This window comes from Vidua chalybeata, chromosome Z, assembly GCF_026979565.1.
Source record: "Vidua chalybeata isolate OUT-0048 chromosome Z, bVidCha1 merged haplotype, whole genome shotgun sequence".
NCBI classification, from domain to species: Eukaryota; Metazoa; Chordata; class Aves; order Passeriformes; family Viduidae; genus Vidua; species Vidua chalybeata.
The window spans coordinates 29,171,779-29,193,144 of NC_071570.1; the positions used below are offsets into that span (position 1 = coordinate 29,171,779).

The window sequence follows — 21,366 nt, forward strand, 5'->3', positions numbered from 1 at the left end:
AAGGTATTCTAAGGTTAGTAATCAACTCTCAAAGAATAATGACACCTTTCTGTCATAGTCCTTAAACAACAGATTATTTAATCTGAATTTCTGTCATCTAATCTGTTTAACACACCAATTCACACATCCATGTATTTCCAGCAAGCACAGGTGCTTCACTGCTAGCACCACAGTTTGTAAAGAAGTTCTAGCAGGAATGACATCTGCATCCTGTGTTGAGTGCAACACTGCAGTTAAGTGCACCACTGCTCCTTGGCATCAGTGAGATGTAAAACACAGCACAAGAAGAATGGGTGATAAACACACACACAATCTCTTTTTACAGTCTTTCAACACAGCATGCCTGGGCATATTATAACTGCAAACAAAAAAAAATCTGAAATATGAATCTTCCCATTTGTTACCTCTGCCTGAAGTCAACAGACTGACCAACACAATGTGTATAAAGCAAACCTCATGCTTTAGCTATCTGCCAGAAAGCACCAGAAAGTATTATTCTTCATATTGATCTAACTGGCCAGTTTATTCAGGATTGTTTGGCTACTTCCTAATTTTGCCATTTGTATTTGAGATAGGTCACAGCTAAGGAAGCAGTACCAGATGGTGAAAGCAATCCTTTTCCTTAGATCCCTGTCTGGTGTGTCTCACTCATACGCTCAAACTCACAGTAATTGTAATTGCAAGGAATATTTCATCTTGGTCATCTTATATAAGGAGAAGGAGGTGTGCTGTCCTGTCGGTTTCCCTGGGAAAGGGAGGAAGTGGATGCGAATGACAGAAGGTGTCTGCATTCACCCGCACCCAAAAATCTCAGTTCACACAATGGGCTAAGCATGGCATGCAGAAATAAATTCCTTGTCACTGCAGGGCAGTGGGTAGATTTTGGTAGAACCTGCATGTCCATGGGATATCTGTGTTCAATACATGCCAGCACAGAGCACTATGAACTCCCAGAGTACGGGCATGACTGTTTGGTATGCCACAACAGAAAGACATACTAGACAATTCCTTCCAGCCTTAAGTCTTGTTAACATCATGGATCTATTAACATTTAAAGGCATATCCATAAATCTGATACCACTAAGCAATTTACAATAACACATTTTATTAATGTGTCACTGGAGTATACAGTGAAAGACTAGGTGGTCTTGCAACACATGACAGAGTCTATTTAGAGCTCTAACTCATATGATTCTGCAAGGGACTTGTTTTAAAAATACAGTTCCAGAAAACACTCTATTAAACTCAAATATATTTTAATAATTTTATATAAATTAGTTGCACATTCTGCTGATAGTTTTATGGTATTGTATGTATTGCTAAAAAATGGAATGGATCAAAATAATGTGTTTTTTAGCAATGTTAATTAAACATTAGAAATAACTGAACTGCTGTAAGTTAACCCAGCAACTGGTTGTCACATTGAACATCTTAACTAAAACCACTGATCCTAAAACATTGCAGACAAAAGGAATCAATAAACATCCACCAGCCAAGATTTGGCAAAATCTCTCTGCAACCTCACCCACTTCCATTCCTCCACAGTGAGTTTCAGCAGGTACTTCTTAAACATTCCCTACAGCCAGGACAGCTGCTTTGTGTGTAGAACAGGTGCATTATAGATAAAGCAGGACTCATACTGACTCGTCCTGCAACTTTGAGAGATCAGAAGACATATAAAAATAAAGAAGGTATGTAACCAAAGAATGAGAGAAAAAGTTCCCTATTCTTTGTCTAAATATCATCTGAACTGTTACCATAGATGTCACCAGCAAGAGGTGTTAGAGGTGTTAGCAATCTGTTAAGGCAGCCTTCCTCATATTCCACCAACTGATGTCCCATCTCCCTTGACTAGGCAGCATCATTTTCATACCTGCCTGTGCAAGCTCAAAAATAACATCCCATACAAAATCAATACAATGGCACAGCATGCCCTTTGCCAATTTTTTTATGGAAAACTCCTAGAGCAGCTACTTCAGATTTGGACAATCTCTTACCATATTCCACTCTTATACCGTAAGAATAAAAAAAATTAAAACAAAAATTAGAGAGCAATAAAAATACTCAACCAATAAAGTCCCTTGTCAACAGATGTTTAACTAATATTAAAATGATAAAAAGCTTGAGAAATTACATGTTAATAGTAATTATGATCTCAGTCTGCACTGCCTTTCATTAAAAAAAAAGCATTAAAAATTAGTGGCAAAAATAGATCTACTTTTTGAAAAGCTCTAAATTACAAAAGGTTTAAACAGTTGTTCTTTTTAAAGACAAGACCCTTGTTACACAGGAATAACCCAAACCCAGGCTCTTTGCTTATCTGGTCTTCATTTAAGCTATATTTCAGTGCTAACTGATGCCATTGAACTTTCCTGTATGTATTTTTTGTCAGAAGAATGAAAACATAAAAAACCTTGAAGACATAAAAAACATCTACTGAACTGTTTTTTTAAGATCATGATGGTACCTGAATATCTCCTTCAAAAACTTAAGCACAAGGAGGAAATTTCATGATTCCACAGTCCAGCCTGCAGCTGGATTCTTGCAAAACCTTACACCCACCTATCAACAACTAATATATACCTAGAGAGTTACTAAGCTCTGTTTTGGCAGGTTGATAACTGATTTCTTCTTAAGACCTTACCATGCACATGAATACATATATGCCTGCAGAAGAGCCTTCCACCTTTCCAGCCATTCTATAATTCTACCCCATGTATGCTTCCATTTTATTTTTTTTTTAAATTCACCTTCTGGTTCTCTTTGTCATTAAACAAATGGGTAGGCAAGTGCTCCAAATGGAGGTGAGCAGCTGAAAGAGAGCCATCAGTCTTTCACCAAAAAAAAAAAAAAAAAAAAAAAAAAAAAAAAAAAAAAAAAAAAAAAAAAAAAAAACCCAAGAAAAAACCACCCTCAGGAAGTTTGAAGCTTGTGTCTTTTTTTTGATCTGTCTTATGCTTACATAAAGTCCATAAAGTCCTATACACATTTCCACAGGGAAATCTGTCATTACAGAAAACTACAAATGAATAATGTTGTCAATTATGAGAGTATTTTCTTCCATCAAAGTGGATACTTAATATATGGAATCAAGTTTCAGCAGAGAGTTTGAGCAAATAATCCCACAGACATAATGACCATGTATAAAGAGAGCTAGAAAAGTCAAACAGACATATTTTCCTTCCCCAAGAGAAGTCCATTATACCTATAATACTCCTATTGCTCCAGTCAGATGTTTGTCATCTTTCTTAAAAACTGATAACAATTTCACAACACTCCCAGGTACACACTCCTCTGCTACATTGTTTAGACACTGCTTCAGCCATGTCTCAGATGAATCCCCTTGATCCAATTTAAACACATTACATCTTACTGTTCACCCCAATAATACTTTTACTTCCTACTCATGGCAGATGTTTCACACACTGAAAGACTTTTGTGAACATCCCTCAGCCTTCCCTTCTCTAAAATAAATAGCCCCAGCACAGTAAATATTTTTCCATATACCATGTCAAATTTTCCAAGCAGCTGAGAGTTGTCATCTGCTTCCAGCTGATTGACCTCAATACACAGCACTCCAATATAAGGCCTTGTAAGTTCTGTGTGGGATAGAATAATGCTGCATGCTTTGCAGCTCAAAATATCAGCTTCCCAGCACAAGGCACACACTGCCCTCCAACAGCAACTGTGGTACCTTAAACCTCACAGATCACTTCTAAAAATTAACTCCTGTTCAACTATCTTGTGTATCTGCAGCATTTTCTGCAGGAGTAGAAGTTCTGTGTTACTTGGTATATTTTGTCCAGGTTGTCAGAATGATTTTGAAACCCCATACTGTTCTTCAACATACTTGCATTCTTCCCAGCTTGTTGTCTGCTGCAAACTTCATGAACACCATCCAGTCTATCACCTAGGTCACTAATGGAAAATAATGACTACAATCAGTCAATCAGTCTATTACACCTGCAGCCCAGTGTTATCTCCTGCTTAGTGTTTCTACACTATAAGACCAAAGCAAAAGGCTCTTGAAAGTGACAATATCCCCAGCCCATGCCTCCACCCCACCAAGGCACATTTGTTGGTATGGCTTACTGGTAAAATTTGACTTTTAAAAAAAGCCAGAAAAGTTCTGATTTATAGAGCAAGAACCTAAAATCTTTCTGGATTTAGATATATGTGGGTATATTCTCGGTACTTCTGAAAGGCACATCAACCATAAAAACAGCCATATTTTTATATGCAAACGGAAACATTTTACATTTTTCCTACCAGAATCTAGGAGAAAAGCATTCACAAAATATGACAATGATCTGTAAAAGCTCATTTTCAGCAGCGTCTCAATGATACTAAGAAGAAATACAGAACAGCTGAGGCTGGGTCTCAAGGCCATATCTACACATGAATATAAACATGGCTGATTTAATATTGTTTCCATCATATACTGTGTTGAAATGTTGCAAGCAATATGTGTCCAGTCCCCTGATGGTAAGTAGTACCACGTAGCAAAGGGGAAAAAAAGCATTCCCAATGTCCATATTCCCTGCACAAATTTTACAAAGGCACAAGAGAGCTTTTCCACTCAGGCTAGAACAGCAGGAACTTGCTTGTTTACAGCAGCACACTCAGCCCCGTGTCAGGAGCACCTGCAATAGCATGTTTGTCTCCAATACCATGCTTGTCTTCATTGCTCAGGGGCATGACCACTCTAAACATTCATGAGTGAAGCCACTGGGATTTGAGGAAATGTGATTATATGCAATTACACTGCCTTTTGCACTGTGGCAGTCAACACACAATGAATATAAAGTAAGAAATTCCCTATGTCAGCTGTTTAGACTCACTTGGTCCCTGTGGCAGTTATCTGCTACCCTTTTCAGGCAAGCACGACAATAATGTGGATCCACTTATCCCCAGTACCCTTTCTGACCTTTTCACATGCCTGTGAGATCTGCTGCAATATACCTCATTAAACCTCACAGGTCTAAGCTTGACTGACTTGCTAGGAAAAATTGTAACAGAGAAGCAGAAACCCTACAATATTTAGGAGAAAAAACAATAGGACAGAGATGGCAGAGAAGAGCATATAGACGGAAGGAATGTGTGCTAATGCCAGGTTGGCTGCTGCCTTGACTCAGTGAGCAAAGACTCGTTAAAGACCATATAGAGGCAGTGCTCTTTGATTAGGGAACAGAATGGTATCATGCCAATGCAATATTTTCCTTCTCCAAACCTACAAAAGAAGACCTCTGTCCTGCTGCTATCCAACCCCCACTTTCCTTTTCAGACGGCCACAGAGGCCACCCACCTTCCTGCTGCCCATGCTTTTGGCTGAAGTAACCTGCTCAGTTTCCTGCAAGGTCCAGTCTTTTGGTGAGCCATCAACCCCTCTGCAAAAACCACATGTGCTGCCTGCCCCTCAACTTACTCCCAGGAGCCACCACCCATCCTCCCATTCACAAAGCATTGGGCAACCAGGTTCTTGGCATGAAAACTACATATGAAAACTACAATCACAGAGTGAATTCTGCGAGCCTGAACCTGTGTCAGGAACTCTGCCCTAGCTCTACACTGCTCTATCCCAGAGAACATGCCTGCAAGGAAGGCACTTGGCTTAACACAAAGGTTGAAAAGACAAGTGGAAAACCTCCAGCAAAACAGAGCATGCGAAGGACTGCATTCAGTCAACAAAACTTTGTAAGACAGTTAGCATGACACATAACTCCCAAGGGGAAGGGAGGCAGCAGATAGTAGAGCAGAAGGAAATTAAAAGGATCCAGAAGTTTTAGACAGGGTCAGAAGTGGTGGTAGGGGCAAGAATGGCCACAGCCACAAACATTATGTTTACAAATGTTATGTGCAGCCAGTACAACCTAATTATAGAGCAGGTACACTCCCAGCTATGCCTAACAGAGGCCCTGCTGCCACACTGTCTGCTTTGAAACTTTCAAGTCTGTCTATGGACACATAACTGTAGGTAATAAACACACTAATGTCCTTTATGATAAGCAACAGTACAGGTTTAGAATACTGACAATAATAAAAAATGTTGAAGTCTGTATTTCATAGGAAAGAGAGGGAAAATACTTCCCTCCTCCTCTGAGACAAACCAGAAGTGGTTCACTGGGATTTCATGATTGTTATTCAAGAGATCTATAGAAAGTCAGCCTATACTTTACATAATGGAATGGCAATAATATTGAAAATTTCAAGGGGAAAATCTATAATGGCAGAATGCCTAACTGAAGATGCAAGGCAGGCAGATTCCTGATGTTCAGCAACTGCCTCTTTTTTTCTGAGGGCAGATATTTAGAATACAGGTGATACTATGGGCACCAGAGGAAACAACATATTGTCCAGAAAAACCTGAATGCTTCTTTTCTTAAGGTAAAAGCAAACATTTATTTGTAGTCAATACCTCATCCTTAACCCCCATCAAAAAACAAACAAACAAGCAAAACAAAGAAACAAAAAAGAAAAAAAAAAGGGAGGGGGGGGGAAAGCAGCCTCTCATTATAATTCTTTAAGCACAGCATAGGTTCATCAAGCCATTGTGTACTCCTCCCAGAGCCTCACCAAGACCCCAGTCCTACAGACCCTAAGTAAATGTGTGCACACTAGGAATTGCACAGCCTCAGGAAGTTCCCTCTGTAGATTAAGAAATTATTCAAAACTTTGTAGCATCAGTGTAGAAAAAAAAAAATCAATTCATCAATACAGCATACAGCACCCTAGATCATGCAATTCATCAGAACATTGCAATGTTTTTTAAACAAATTTCAGACATTTTTTAACTGAAGAAAACTGAACTTTCTGAAATTAATGACACTGGGAAAAAAAAAAAAACAGTGAACAAGAAGCTGCCTCAGTATGTCAGGTTTTCAAGGTTTAGTATTAGAAATTCAAGGTGTGCTGACTAGCAGTGATTACCCACATGATGTTCTTCTGCCAGTTTTCTCAATGTGTAAATACTTTCTCAGGCAGCAGAATAAAACAGGTGGTTATATGGTCATTTGTTCTTTTTGTGTATGTGATAGAGTTTTGAAACTTTACTGGAACAAAATCAAAGACAAAATAATTCTACTCACTGAGAATGCAACTTCTGTTCACAAAACAAACAAGAAGACACAGCCAATGCTGATTTAAAAATGCTTATATACATCCATCACATTTGCCAATGCCAGACAGAAGTTAATCACACAGCTATTGCACTCATACACTATGCTACCCCTAGACCCCACCCTGATGCTCAGAAATCAATACTCCCTTGCTTCAGTGTCTCATACTGAGCCATTCCATTTCCAGCCATTAAATTCCCCGAAGCATTTTCTGTACACTCTTGCTCTAAGCTTTGCTGATTTGATGTACAAAGAAATATTGCAAACACCACCAACTGCTAGTTCAACAGGTAAAGCAGGATATAAGGGCAGAACCTGGACACAGAGTGAGCAGTTCAGTGAGAAAGACTGTAAAGCAGAAGAGACTGTCACATGGGACAATCAAGAATATTAGGATAAACATTTTTTCAGGCCTCCATCCCATTACTCTTTTGTGATTCATTTTGACATGTTGACTATTGAAGTTTTAGCAGTGAACGGATGAGACCTTTACTGCTATTTGTTTGTAGAGATTCAGTTATTTTAGCACCTTGGCACCTGCTTTCAGATCACCAGCAACCCATTAGCCATGAGATCTGGCCCTCAAACCAGGTTGAACCTCATGCATTATAGAATAATTTTTAACATGTATAAAAATATTTTAAACTACCCTACTGCACAAACATTTTTTTACTTTAGGCAAAGCTTGGAGGCATCCAGATATTCGATTTTCTTTGCTTCTACCAAGAATCATGTGACTCTCCCATCCTGAAAATCTGCAGCATGCCTACAGAACCATAGCTTGACCCTAGACCCTAGAGGCTGATTTAATTTTGCTTTTTTGCTGTTGCTTAAGTTTGATCACCTTTTTGATAAAGAACTACATAAGATTAATTTTCATTCTTGACCCTGGTCCTATCCTTGCCTAAGTAGCTGAAACAAAATTCCAATAGGGCACAGCACACCCAGCACACTGTGGAGAAACATGGTACCTGGTCACTTTACATTACTTAAGATACCACAGCAGTCACAGTACAACAGCAGATTAATGCAATGTTACACAATTAAGCTATAAAGCATCATCACCTTATATTCTGAGTATCATTTCTCCAGGGAGGAGGTTATTTTAAGAATTTTGTTATGTACCTGTATAGTTTTCAAATGCACAAAAAAAGTCATCACCATCACTATCTGACTTTTTTTTGCATGTGTAGATAAAGGTTGTGTACATGTACACACACAAAAATAGGTGAGCATAAATTTACCAGTAAAAAGGTACTATAAAACTTTAAAATACTCTCAACATAGTATACATAATTTTTCACTGAAAAGGGACATGATGAATTACATTAAAACAGATCATTCCTTTTTCTAACACATGATGTGATAAATCATGAAAGAGGACATAAGTGGATAAAATCTACAGATATACTATTAAAATCTGAGTCCGGAGACAACTGCAGACATACATAATAATATTAATATTAGTGTAAACAAAGAAGGGATGCAAATTTTTGTGTGCAAACACCAAAAATCCCAAAACAGAACAACAATAAACAGAATGGCCTGTACTGTTAGCCAAGGACACATCTAACAGGGATACCAAGGGATATGTTGTTTACATCTAAATCAAGCCTGTGTTCTCCACAACACAAAGGACCTCTTTGCAGAAGACCATGCACTGACAACAAGAAGGTACCAACAAGGTTACCCAGCACACTGCAGGAGCCACAAATTTCCCTGGTAGACCAGCACAACTTTAAAAGAAGGAAACACAGACAATGGGCAGCACACTTGCACAGAATCTACGGAGGTTGAAGTAAGCAAGATTGTGAGGGAAAAGGGTCATGTTATAGTAACTGTTGGCCCCTAAATTATACAAAAGACATAACCAAGTTTTTCACTGTCAATCACAAGGAATCCAAAAGATGCAGTGGAAAAAGAATTCCATTCAGTGACAGGAGTAGAAAGCCCTTGAAAGCTGAGGATAGAAACAATGCTAGTAATGACACTGAAAAATATGCAATTTGAGAATCAAACACAGGCTGTGGAGAATATTTGCTCAAGCACAATCCATCCATACTAGAATGGAGAAATTTATTACCTGGCAACAATAATTAATCTACTCCACTCTCCAAATATAATAGGTCACCCATGAACACAGCTGATTTTTTATTATGTAGATATCTATCTACATCTATGTACATCTATTCTATGTACATCTGTATATATGCACACAGAAACTGTCAAACAAATTCCAGTTTTGTCCACTTACATGACACAAGCCTCAGAGCTATTTTTCTTTTATTTTTCCACACTACTAATCATTCCCATTTTTCCCCTAAGGGCAACCAACAGTCCATATTTTTCACTAATAAAAAAACTTTTTTACAAAATTGTTTTTGTGTTTCTTGAAACTTACTTAATCAAGCACCTAAGCAAACAGTGGTTTTAACTACTGTTTCTCTTGAATTCTTGGCTGGCCACAATCTTATGCTCCTATTATCCAAGGGTATCGACTGTTTCATTGAAATGCATAAATTAATTTTATGAAAATTCTGTGACCGACTTTGACATTTGTGCAAGCAGATTATATACTGAACTTGAAGCTAGTACTGAACTTGAGTCCATATTTTAGAATATTACGGAAGTTAGTTTCTGAACTCTAAGGAGAAGGACAGATGCAGCAAAAATAAATACATCAAAGCAATGCATCTCCAAATCTAATAGAAACTGAAAAAATAAACAAAATAAGACAGAAAGAAAACAGATTTAGTCTGGAAAAGTAAGGAATTTTGCTTCTAGGGTATGTACTTTAAGCACTGAGGCTCTAATGAAAGGAGAAACTGCTTCTATTTATTCACCTCTTCTCATTTATTGCTGTTACTGAAGGCTCCTCTCGACCTCAGAGAAGCCTATTGTAAATTTCTTTTAGAAGGCCATTTTAAACCAGAATGTACCTACTCAAAGCTGAGCGCAATTTTTTTGCCACAACCATTGAGTTTGTGCCTTCTGTCTATAAAAAGTTTTAATTTTTCTGAATACCGCCAGTATGTAAAGAAACAAATCAGGATAAGAACACTCACATCTTAAATTCGGTCATGGAAACTCATCTGCTTAACACACACTGAGAGGCCATCTGTGGCTACCTACTTGCGCTATATACTATGAATGTCTAATGGATAGGGATGTGTAAATGCTATCAGGCATTCCCTCGTTCATAAGAGGATCTGTGTGCTTCACAAACAGCAACATTTAATTCTGATCAAATTAAATCTGTATTTCTGAGTCTGGTTTAATATTAAGCACAAGTACCTTCCTTGATATTATAGAATCACAGAATAGTCTGAGCTGGAAGGGACCCACAAGGATTATCAAGTCAACTCTTAAGTGAACAGCCCATACAGGGATCAAACCCACAACCTTGGTGTTATTATAGCATGATCTAACCAGCTGAGCTCGGGTTAGGGTTGGAAATGTTTGGTGAAAATAAACAAATCAATACAAATATTCTACCAAGATATAAATAACCCATCCCCATTGTAGCAGTGTGCAAAAATATACTCCTATTCAGTTTTCCAATGGACTTCCAAACTGGGACACCAGCCATGCAGATTTACAATCAGGATAAGCTTATATAAAGTCTTTTTGCTGCTGAGAGTTCTCTCAGCCCGAGAGAATGCTCCCATCTATTCATCCTGCCTCCAAGCCACCACACCCTGCTGCCAGAAAGAAGCATTTGTGCAGCTGGGCAATTTAACATGCTGAAGAAACTGCATGAAGCTAGTTGCAACCTGGATCAATTCTGCCTGTGTCTGGAGAAAGAGTTCAGCCAACACAGCCAGGGGGTGCTCTAAGCACGGAGAAGATCACTTCTCAGCCAACCACAACTCTTCATCTCAGTTTATGCCAACTACGCTAAGATTGCTCACCCTTGAAATAGCTCTCCCTGTCCTGTTCAAACCTGCGTCCTTGTCATGACATTGGGCCTGAAGCCCCAAAAGACAGTGTGAGATGTGCCTGCCTGGAACTGTTCAGGATCTCTAGATGTCTACATAAACCAAAACATAGGACTTTTCACATTCTGAAATTCAATCTTCATGTCAACATTTATATAATATATAAATACAGCAATCAACACAGCCCATGCACATAACCCCGATGTCACAACTACTGCTAACCTCAGTAGTCTGAGCCCTTTTAATTAAGCACTATTAAAGTAATTTTAAAATACTATTGTTTGGGTTTGCATGGCCAGGTTTTAGTAGCAGGGGAGCTAGAAGGTGGCTACTAGGAGAAGCTTTCTCTGTGTCTGGCAGATCCAATGCCAGGTGACTCCAATACAGACCTGCCATTCACCAAGGCTGGGCCAATGAAATTACGTTAACAGCTCTGTGATAACAGATTTAAGAAGGAAAAAAAGTTATTGCACAGTTGTAATTGCAGCCAGAGAAGAGCAGGGTGACAATATGTGAGAGGAACAGCCTTGCAGACACCCAGGTTGGTGAAGGAGAGAGAGAAGGTGCTCCAGGCACCAGAGCTGAGGTTCCCCTGCAGCCCAGGGTGAGACCATGGCCCTGCAGCCCATGGAGGTCCCAGGGGATGCAGAGATCCACCTGCAGCCCCTGCAGCAGGTGGATGCCTGAGATAAGATTGTGAACCCGTGGGAGGCCTGTGCTGGAGCAGGGTCCTGGTAGGACTTGTGACCCTGTGGGGGACCCACACTGGAGCAGGCTGTGCCTGAAGGATGGCACCTTGTGGAAAGAGACTCACACTGGAGCAGTTCATGCAGAACTGCTGCTTATGGGATGGACTCACACTAAAGAAGTTCATGGAGAACTGTCTCCCATGCAGGAGACCTCAGGCTAGAGTAGAGGAAGAAATCCTTTCCCTGAGCAGCAGCAGAAACAATGTGATGAACTAACCATAACCTCCATTCCCTGTCTCTCTGTGCCACTGAGAGGGAAAAGGTAGAGCCTGAGAAGGATGGAGTGGTATGAGAGGGTGTTCTTAATATTTATTTTACTTCTCATTATCCTGGTTCTTTTAGTAATAAATTCAATCAGTATTCCCAATTCAAGTCTGTATGGCCTGTGACAGTATTTGGTGAGTGATCTCTCCCCATCCTTACCTTACCTTACCTTACCTTACCTTACCTTACCTTACCTTACCTTACCTTACCTTACCTTACCTTACCTTACCTTACCTTACCTTACCTTACCTTACCTTACCTTACCTTACCTTACCTTACCTTACCTTACCTTACCTTACCTTTCGCATGAACCCTTCATTGCATTATCTCGCTTCTGTTGAGTTGCAGAAGGGAATGACAGAGAAGCTTTAGTGGGCGCCAGGCACCCAGCCAGGGTCAACCCACTACAACCATCTGCAGAAACCTAAGCACTTTAATAACTGGATATGATTATGCTGTCACGATGGTGTTCTCTACTACATTTTAATAAAGCCTCAACACAGAAAGCACACTAGTATCTCAGTGATCAGCTAAACTAGTATGTATATGAATGCAACTGAGGTGATTGTGATGCAGTCATTTTTCAGATTTGGGGTAAACTAACTTATAACATTCAATGTCAAACATCCTAGAAAGAGTAAGCAAGATCAAGTTCCAAGAGCCGCTTTCTGCTCTGGCTGCAGTGAACAGCAGTTTAGCCATTAACTTTAACAGAGGTAGTCTTGTACTCACACAACAGTTTCAAGTTAATATAAAGCAGCAAGGACACCAAAAGAATGCACCAAAAATAATTTTCTTTAACTGTTTTTTTCCCTCTGTCACTGAAATACTTAAATACTTGGCAGGAAATTTGTTTTCTATTTTCTTGACTTTTCTTTCAGAATGGGTTTGCTTACTGTGTACCACAAGAATTCTCATGAGTCCAAACCTAAAACAAGATTTTTTCCCAACACAGCAGACATCCTATTAAGTACAGACTTCTGGTATGCTCTTTGAGTCAGAAGAACAGAGCACTTCACTGCACTTTCCCAGCAGTTACAGTTTCAGTTGTTCACATATTTCTATATATTCATCTACCATCACTAAAACCTACAAAGCACTATCAAGTTGAGACCAAGTAACCAGCCTCTCATGTAAGGGCACAGGTTTTAATCAAAATTATCACCAATAATCTACAGATCATCTTATAGTATTATTTTTGAAAGAAAGCAGTAAGTGAACAGAGTTTGCTTCTTAAGACATTTTGTGATGTTCTTATCCCAGTACTTTCTGAACAAGTTACTAATACAGAATAAGAAATGAGACAGATGCAAATAAAAAATACAAGCTTTAAAAACAAACAGCTTTAAACAACTGGAGCATCAAAGCCAAGGTATAGAAATCCAAGCAAAGCACAGTTGAACTCAGCATCTGAGTACATATTATTATAACTAAGTAACAATTTATACAAGAATATATAGTCTTTATTTCCATAATCAAAATAGTAGCTTAACAATCCTATACATCTAGTAAAACTCATCTATTCTTTTTTCCTACCTTCTCATCCACAGGACTGTTCATGGAGTTCTGTAAGCATGACAAGTTTCTTTTATATTATTCACAAAGAAAGCGTGTTTCTTCCTTGATTGTTAAGAAGAAAAATCTTTAATAGAAAACAAAACCCTGAACCTAAGGATTTTTCATCCCTTTGGAAATCCCTCACAATAGCTTCTCTAAAAGATGGGCATAAAAATGGTGACTGTACAGCTCACAGGTTTTCATTTAGAATTTTCATTTCTTTGTATGTATTCTCAGGCCGAACAACTTCCATATTTAACCTCCATTCTAACTGCCCTGAAAACTAGTCTACTCTAAAACTGTCAAAAATACATACTACAATCTAAGCACAATAGCGAAAAACTTCATATACTCACAAACTTCCTCTTCTTGGAAGGCTCAACTCTTTCTGCAACAGAAAAAAGTTACAGTGTATTAGCAATAAAATATTTTAATTGGAGGTGGTCTATTTGAGACAAGTATCACACTCCTCTCATCCCATCAGTAGCAGAGAGACAAAAGTGGTATATTGGGACAGTAAAAGATGTTACATGTACCACCTTCCTTTCTTATTTGAAATATTAACATTAGTATTTGGAAAAGTCTATATCTTTTTGTAGCAGCAACATTAAAGTATTTCAAGCAATAGACAGATCTTATGGAAAAGACAGTCAGCTATGATGCACTGGCAACACTATTAAAATTTGCAAGACTCACTGACAAAGATAAAGTTCTTTGCAATACTCATAATTCACAGAAGTTGTTAACAACAGGATCACAAGCTGAACAGGTGACCATTGCCACCAAGCTTTCTACACTATATTCTTAAACCCAGAAAACATTAAGTACATAAAAGTTTGATCCACAATAAATAATTAGAATTTATTTGAATCTTCTGCAAAGTACTAGCATAACAACAGAAACACCACTGTTAAACTTTACTACAGCTTTTGCTCAGAACAGTTAAATAGTCAAAATACAGTTAACAGTTAAACAACTTTTTATGGGATTGATATACCCTGCTAGTCAAATGGAAACTGCAAAACAAACATTTTTCTGTTATTTTAGTGTAGAAGAAAGCCACAAGACCCATAAAGTTTTGTCCATCAGAAACAAGCAAAATATATATACCACAATACATATATTATCATCTATTGTATAAGTCACAGCACAGCTGAGGCTGGAAGGCATCTCTGGAGATCCTCTGGCCCAGCCTACTCACAGCAGAGGCAATTGCAACAAATTACTCAAAACTACATCCAGTTGGATTTTGAACATAATTCTGAACATTTTGCAAAGATGGACACCCACAACTTCTCCAGGCAATCTGTTCAAATGTTCAATTACCCTAATTTCTTTTCATTTCTCACATGAACCTGAATGCTACATTAGTTAAGCATTATCTTTGCAATCATGCCCAGCAGAGAGAATCAACTGCATTCAAATAAAAGGACAACTTATCTGACCCAGAGGATACACAGTCAAGATACATTTGAAGTTGAAGGGCATCATCCTTGTTGAAAAGTAAGGTTGCATATGTGTGTCCTGGGGTGACTTTATGATGCTGAATTGTATCCCTATTTGTCTGTTTAGCCCAGAAATAAGTTTTGCCCCTTTAAGACTGGTTCTGAGGGCAAAGAGGTGGAAGAGAAGAAGCACGGAGTTCGTTTTCAGAAAACTGCACTCACTCCTCCACATTTCCGCTCCTAGACTGTGTTGTCTGCAGGTGGACAGACTAGACAGCAGGACAGAGCTCTCCTTTGCTTTTAGTTAGTTTTTAGCTAGCTGATGCAGAGAAGTTCCCTGGACTGTGGTTGTTCCTTTTCTTTGTACCTATTCAAACCTGCTCTGGACGAACACCCAGAAGAGCACTGGCGGCTCCCACCTGCGGTCCACTGGGCCCGGCCTGGGCTGTGGCATTTCCAGCACTGGAGGGGCTGATAAGAGACTGAGTGAGCTGAGCTGCAGCCCACAGAAAGGACTGTCTGAGTTTATCATCTCTTCAGATTGGCAAGTGGTTTTATTGTTTAATATTTTTCAATTTTTATGCTGGTGAATGCTTTGCCTATTAAATAAACAGGTTTTTCCACTATTCTCCACAGAAATCTTTTTCCAGAACTAGCTGGGGGAGAGCCCGCTTAAAACTGCTTTCTAGAGGAACCCCTTTTGCAGGTTTTCTCCCAAATTTGCCCTAAACCAGGACAATGCGAATGGTTCAACTTCTGTGGTTGGATGCATTTAGTAATTTAAATGTATTTTTTTAATGTTTACTTACAATAACCTCACAAAAAGCTGTTTTAAAGTATGTAACAGACACTCTGTTTCCATTCTAGAAGTTATCAAAGGGAGTAACTGAAAAATTCTCTTTCAGAAGTAAATAAACTACATATATGCAATCTGTGTACGTGCACATGCATTTATTTCACACAGCAAATAAAGCTATAGCTATTGACCAGAAAACACATATAAGAATAGAATCAAGTTGACAAAAATAGTTCAGCCAGGCACCTTAGATAAAAGGCCATAAGGGAATGAATAATTATGTATTCTTTAAAGAGTTTTAAATGGTGTGCAGTAAATAAAGCCTGGGCTGCTAACTGAATGATAAGGACTAAAATATCAAGTAGCAGCTCAATTCCTGAGTACCGCCCATCCTGTTCACTGAATGAGGAAGGAAAAAATAGTGTGAAACAATGCAATTAGACATCGTAATGCAAAGGCATAGGAGAGCAGGATTAGGGACCTTGGTAACAAATTCTCATACTTCCTAGGAAGTTCCAGCAACTGTTCAGAATTTGCAATTCAAAACAACATCTTTTAGCATAACATGTACTTACGTACAAAAGAACTGTTACACCTGCATACAATATTGCATTATGAAGCTGAGTAATTCCCCTCCATTTAAGATGTCACATTCATCATGAACAAAATGTTACCACAAGTTAGAACCCACGTACTTCCCTTTGTGGTTTTTTTCTTTAATATTTACAATGTCATTGTGTTCTATTTCTAACATGTAACTTTACTTATAATGGTAGGCACTGTCATATTGTAATAGACAATGCTTGTGGGAAAGCTGCCAAACGGTAGGAGCAAGTCGTACATGGGTTTGAGCTGCAACATGTACTTTAAATTTGTTTCCTATGAATCTGTGTGGGGTTTTTTTTTGTTTGTTTTATTCAACAGGAGTGTTTTGGTTGTAGTTTATCATTATAACAGCAGCGCAAATAAGAGGCACTGGCTTCTGTAGACACTTGAAGTCACATTAGTCTCTTGGCACATTCTCATGCATGCCGTGCTGAAGCACTACATTTGACTATCAAATGAAGCTCTAAAAGAATAGTGGCTCACTGTTAAAGATGTTAAAAAGTGCCAAGACTACCCCATATAACATAAAAAAATAAAGCAAAACTACTTGTATGTAATTAATACAAGACAATTTACAAAATGTTGCATTTCTAAGGCTGGATTTTAAAACAGTATACACATAAACAAAAGAAGTACTGAAATAAAACAAATAGCCTTCCTGGATAATATTTCTATCCTCATTTTTCCTATCTATTACAACCATGATGTTAAAACAAAAGGTCACTTCTCTCATGCTTCTCCAGCTGGAGTACGTCCAAGAAAAAAAAGTAACCTAAAATGTAGTAAACTGAAACATGTTTTTCTCTCTCAGATCACACTAAATTATTACAGCTCCTACATGATTACTTAAGGCTCACCTGTCCCAAAGATTTTCCCACAGCCTGAAGGAATTAACAGATTATGGACTGCGTCTCTACAGACTTTCTCCCTCCTGAGAAGGCTCAACAACATGACGCTAGCTTCACAGTAGTACAGCATAGCTCCACAACTGGCTCTACACAAAACAGGTGGGAAAAGCATAAACACACTCTACATAGGGCTTAGGTCTAGCTTATAGCTTAGATTCGAGAAATCATTTATTTCCTAGGTATACAAAACACTATTTGTACTAAAAAGTTAAAGACAACACTTTTACCCTGCCCGTTCCAGCTGTTTTTGTCACAGCCACTTTAAACAGGGACAAATTATACTAAACCAAAAGTATTTCATTCTTCAGGCTTGCAACACTCCAGTTAAACTCCAAATGACCCGCATCAACTTCAGTTTTCTGGCAAATCAGTGTTTCCTTTCTGAAAGCCTTAGTAGAAGACCCAGAAGACCTGTCTGCCCTAGTTCCACTGTTCAGCATCCAATGCATGCAGACTGCTGAAGGTAAAACTTAGCAGGGTCAGGACCTGTGGATCACATCCTTAGCAGGCAAACACCTGGGACGTTACAAAGAGAAAAAGATGCCTTCGCTACAACTCTGCATGGTTCTCAGTCATCAGCTCTGCCCCAGAGGATCCCACTGTGCTCTTCTGCCCTTGCCCTACATGGAATCCTCCTCTGGCCAGTTCAAGATGCGCTGGTTTTAGGGCTACTTCATTCCACTGCAATAACATAAAGCATTTAATGGACCAGAGACTCTTGCCCTTGAGGCCCTGTGTGTCTCAAAAACTACTGTCACAAAATATAACAAACCTTCTCTCCAGTTTAAGAGATCAGTGCCAAATTGCTATGATGAAGCATTAAGAACCAGGTATATTGAATGCAATTGCAGCTGTCAGTCAGTTCAAACTCTCTACTCTGTGCATTTTACTATCAATAACATATCAATAGTTTTGACAAAAATAATGCTTTTTGATTATTTCAATAATTATGATTCTTCCCCTGGTCCTACACACCTCTAAGACACTTCCATATGCACAAGTTCAGTATCTTCACCACAATGCAGATATTCAGCCTTATAAATAGATCAAACTGAACAAATAAAACACAGTCAACTTTATTCTGAGTCAAAGCCTTCGCCCTCCTAATTAGAAATACAGTTTAGAAAAAAAGACATATGTAAATAGATTTGAACAAAACAGGTGACTTAGAAAACACTAACTTCTTCACACTACTTGTAAAGATTACCCGCAAGTTAGAGAAAATTTTAAATATTGAATTTCGTCCCCTATATGCAAGGAAGAAAAAATGTCATTAACTTATTGCTTGTTACTGGTTCAATTTTAAGCAACCAGTATTTAAACATTTAAATATTATTTAAACAACGAGTAAAAAGTTGCAACATTCATAAACTACCAAAAACACAGCTAATATTATTAATACAAGGTTGACTTTACAATCATGGTAAATCTGCTTCATCTTCCAACAACTGCAATCTTCAAATATTCAAGAGGTCTTTCAGAGTTTCGAGTTGCTCATTAAAGTAGTCTGGAAAAGTGCACTTTTTCAAAACAATTTCAGTCATGCACTCTTCAGCTGTTGAGGTGTTAAGTATAATAAGATTAATACGAGGAGTTGGGGTTTTTTTTAAACATTGTTGCTCTATCCATCCATCATAAACTGTAAATATCTGGCAGCTTTCTGGTAACAGCTGATCTTAACAGCTTAAAATTGTAACATTATCACTGCATTAGTAACAGCAGGAAGGAAAAAAAAAACCAGCAATGACACACAATTCACCCTCTTATCATCATCAATGACAGCAAGACTTATTGCTTTGAGGAACGAATTTGATGAATTTCTTCCTAAGTAATTACAATGTTTTTGCTGAAGATAAGCTGGGGGATGACAGCAGATCTTGCATTAGGATGTGGCAATAAGAATATAAAGCAGTGCAAGTGACAAAGTAAAGTATTGTTTCAATCTATCAGAGAAAGGTATTACACCATGCAAGAGCTTTTTACAAGCTAATCTTGACCTCTTTATAAGATTAATATATCAAGTCATTGCAGTAATCCATTCTAAATACCTTCTAAGCAAGGCAGTGGCAGGTAATGCTTTTTATTTTATTGTTTCCAACTTCGCCAGCATTTGGTTCTTTTGAATGACAGAGTAGTAATGTCTGTGTGGAGACTGATCAACCACAACAAATGACAAGTGGTGATGTCACACACCAAATTTACATCTTCTGCTCTAAGTTTGCTTCTCTGGCAAAGCTGTCTTTTGTTTCTATGACAACTTAAAGTGTTTCCTGGTTCCGGGGATAGTAAGCCATTGCCTCAGAAATGGTATTCTATTAACATCAGGGTGGAATTTTAGGAGTGACTGTTTACCCTAAAAATTGCAGTTGAACACAGGATTAACCAATTTTCAAAAAGATGCTGAAAATACGTTGAGGTCTTTCTTTGTCAGTCAAAATGTTTTCACTTGGATCTGATTTCTCTCAAAAGAGGTATTAACTGTAAAACTGTTCTTCCTTTCAGATGACCTAAGTGAATTTGTATTTGCAACACCTTGTTCTCAGCAGTCTGAGTTCTAGACTTGCCCAAGATGCAACTCTATATTCACTTTTCTCAGGAAAACTGCACCAAATACCTTCTTCACTGATAATGTAAGTCAAGATCACTATCTTTCCTTTTCCACATTTGCTGCCAAGGAACCTGGCAGTATCCATGCCTTACAGTAAAGACTGATGTTCTGCCTTTTAGCTGAAGGCTTACAGATTCTTTCCACTCATTCAGGCACAGCCATCAGTTTACCAGGGTTTTTGCTTGCTTATTGTGTACTCTCACCAACTGAATCACAGGTCATCCCTTCACAAGCATTTCCATGAACAAAAATTGCCACTTCTGCACTGGCAAGCTCTGGAAGGTAGTTATCACTACTCAAGGAAGACTCCATTCACAGTTGCCCTGTGACAGCAAAACACTCCTTAAGACAAAACACAATGCTTCCTAATTCTTAATTCTGCACATTCTTAATTGTGCATTTAAAAATTTAAAGGTATTATTCTGTATCACATCCCCAAACTTCAAGTTGCAAATTAGCAACACTACCACAGATTGTAATGGGAATATACTGTAGAAGTGAAGAGGCACTTAAGCTCCAGCTTGGCCAGGAAAAGCCACATTTTATCTAATTCAGTATTGCATGTTCTATGCAATTCATTTTTATCTCCTTAGTTAACCTTCCCTGCTTTTGTTACAGGCACTGCTGACTGTATCCTTCAAAGGAGAAACATATCTTTGTGTCAATTCTGTGTTCTGAGATGTAAAAGGAATATTCAAGTGCTAGGCAAATTATCAATTTAAATGCAAATTAACTGGATCAAAAAGGATGCCAAACTGGCTATATATAAAAACCATATAACAAAAAGACAACAATCACTTTATCACATACAAGAGCAATTTGAATAATCTGTTTTCCTACAGATGAACCAAATACAACATTAAGATTTATAATAAACTAGACTCAACTAAGTAAACAGCAGTTAAATGTGTTTTGCTTTGCATAGTATTCTAGAAATTCTCATATAGCATTAAAAACACTGATCCATATGGAAGACAAAACATTTCAGAAGGATTCCATGAGTTAACAGTAAGGATTTTTCCTATGAAATACACTTTAGTCTGAAGGCTCTTCAATTGCAGGATTGGTAATAACATTTAGTAAGCAAAAAAACTTTGTTTACCTTGTTAAATATTGTTTAGGGATAAAATACAGTAACATTCCCATCTAAATTTTGAAATAAATTAACAGAAAACAAAGGAAAAACAATTACACCAGGTTTTCTGTAGTTTTTTCACAGAAGATGAAGAACTACAACAGTTTCTTCAGAGAAAGTAGCAAGAACCTGAAAAAAGAGTCAGTCACTCAACGTAGTTTTGAATATCATCTTTAAATGTTAGAAAGAGAAAAAATAACCAAACTGACACGGCCAGGGAAAAAAAAAAAAAAAAAAAAAAAAAA

At 38.1% G+C, this 21,366-nt stretch overlaps 1 protein-coding gene across 1 annotated transcript in view; it reads right to left on the reverse strand.

Moving 5' to 3' along the window:
- Positions 1–21,366, reverse strand: part of MAST4 (microtubule associated serine/threonine kinase family member 4) — a 291,265-nt gene that overhangs the window by 133,066 nt on the left and 136,833 nt on the right. Inside the window, exon 5 of the mRNA XM_053931385.1 lies at positions 13,980–14,011. Coding sequence (XP_053787360.1) covers positions 13,980–14,011 — 32 coding nt within the window. The remainder of the gene's footprint in view (positions 1–13,979; positions 14,012–21,366) is intronic.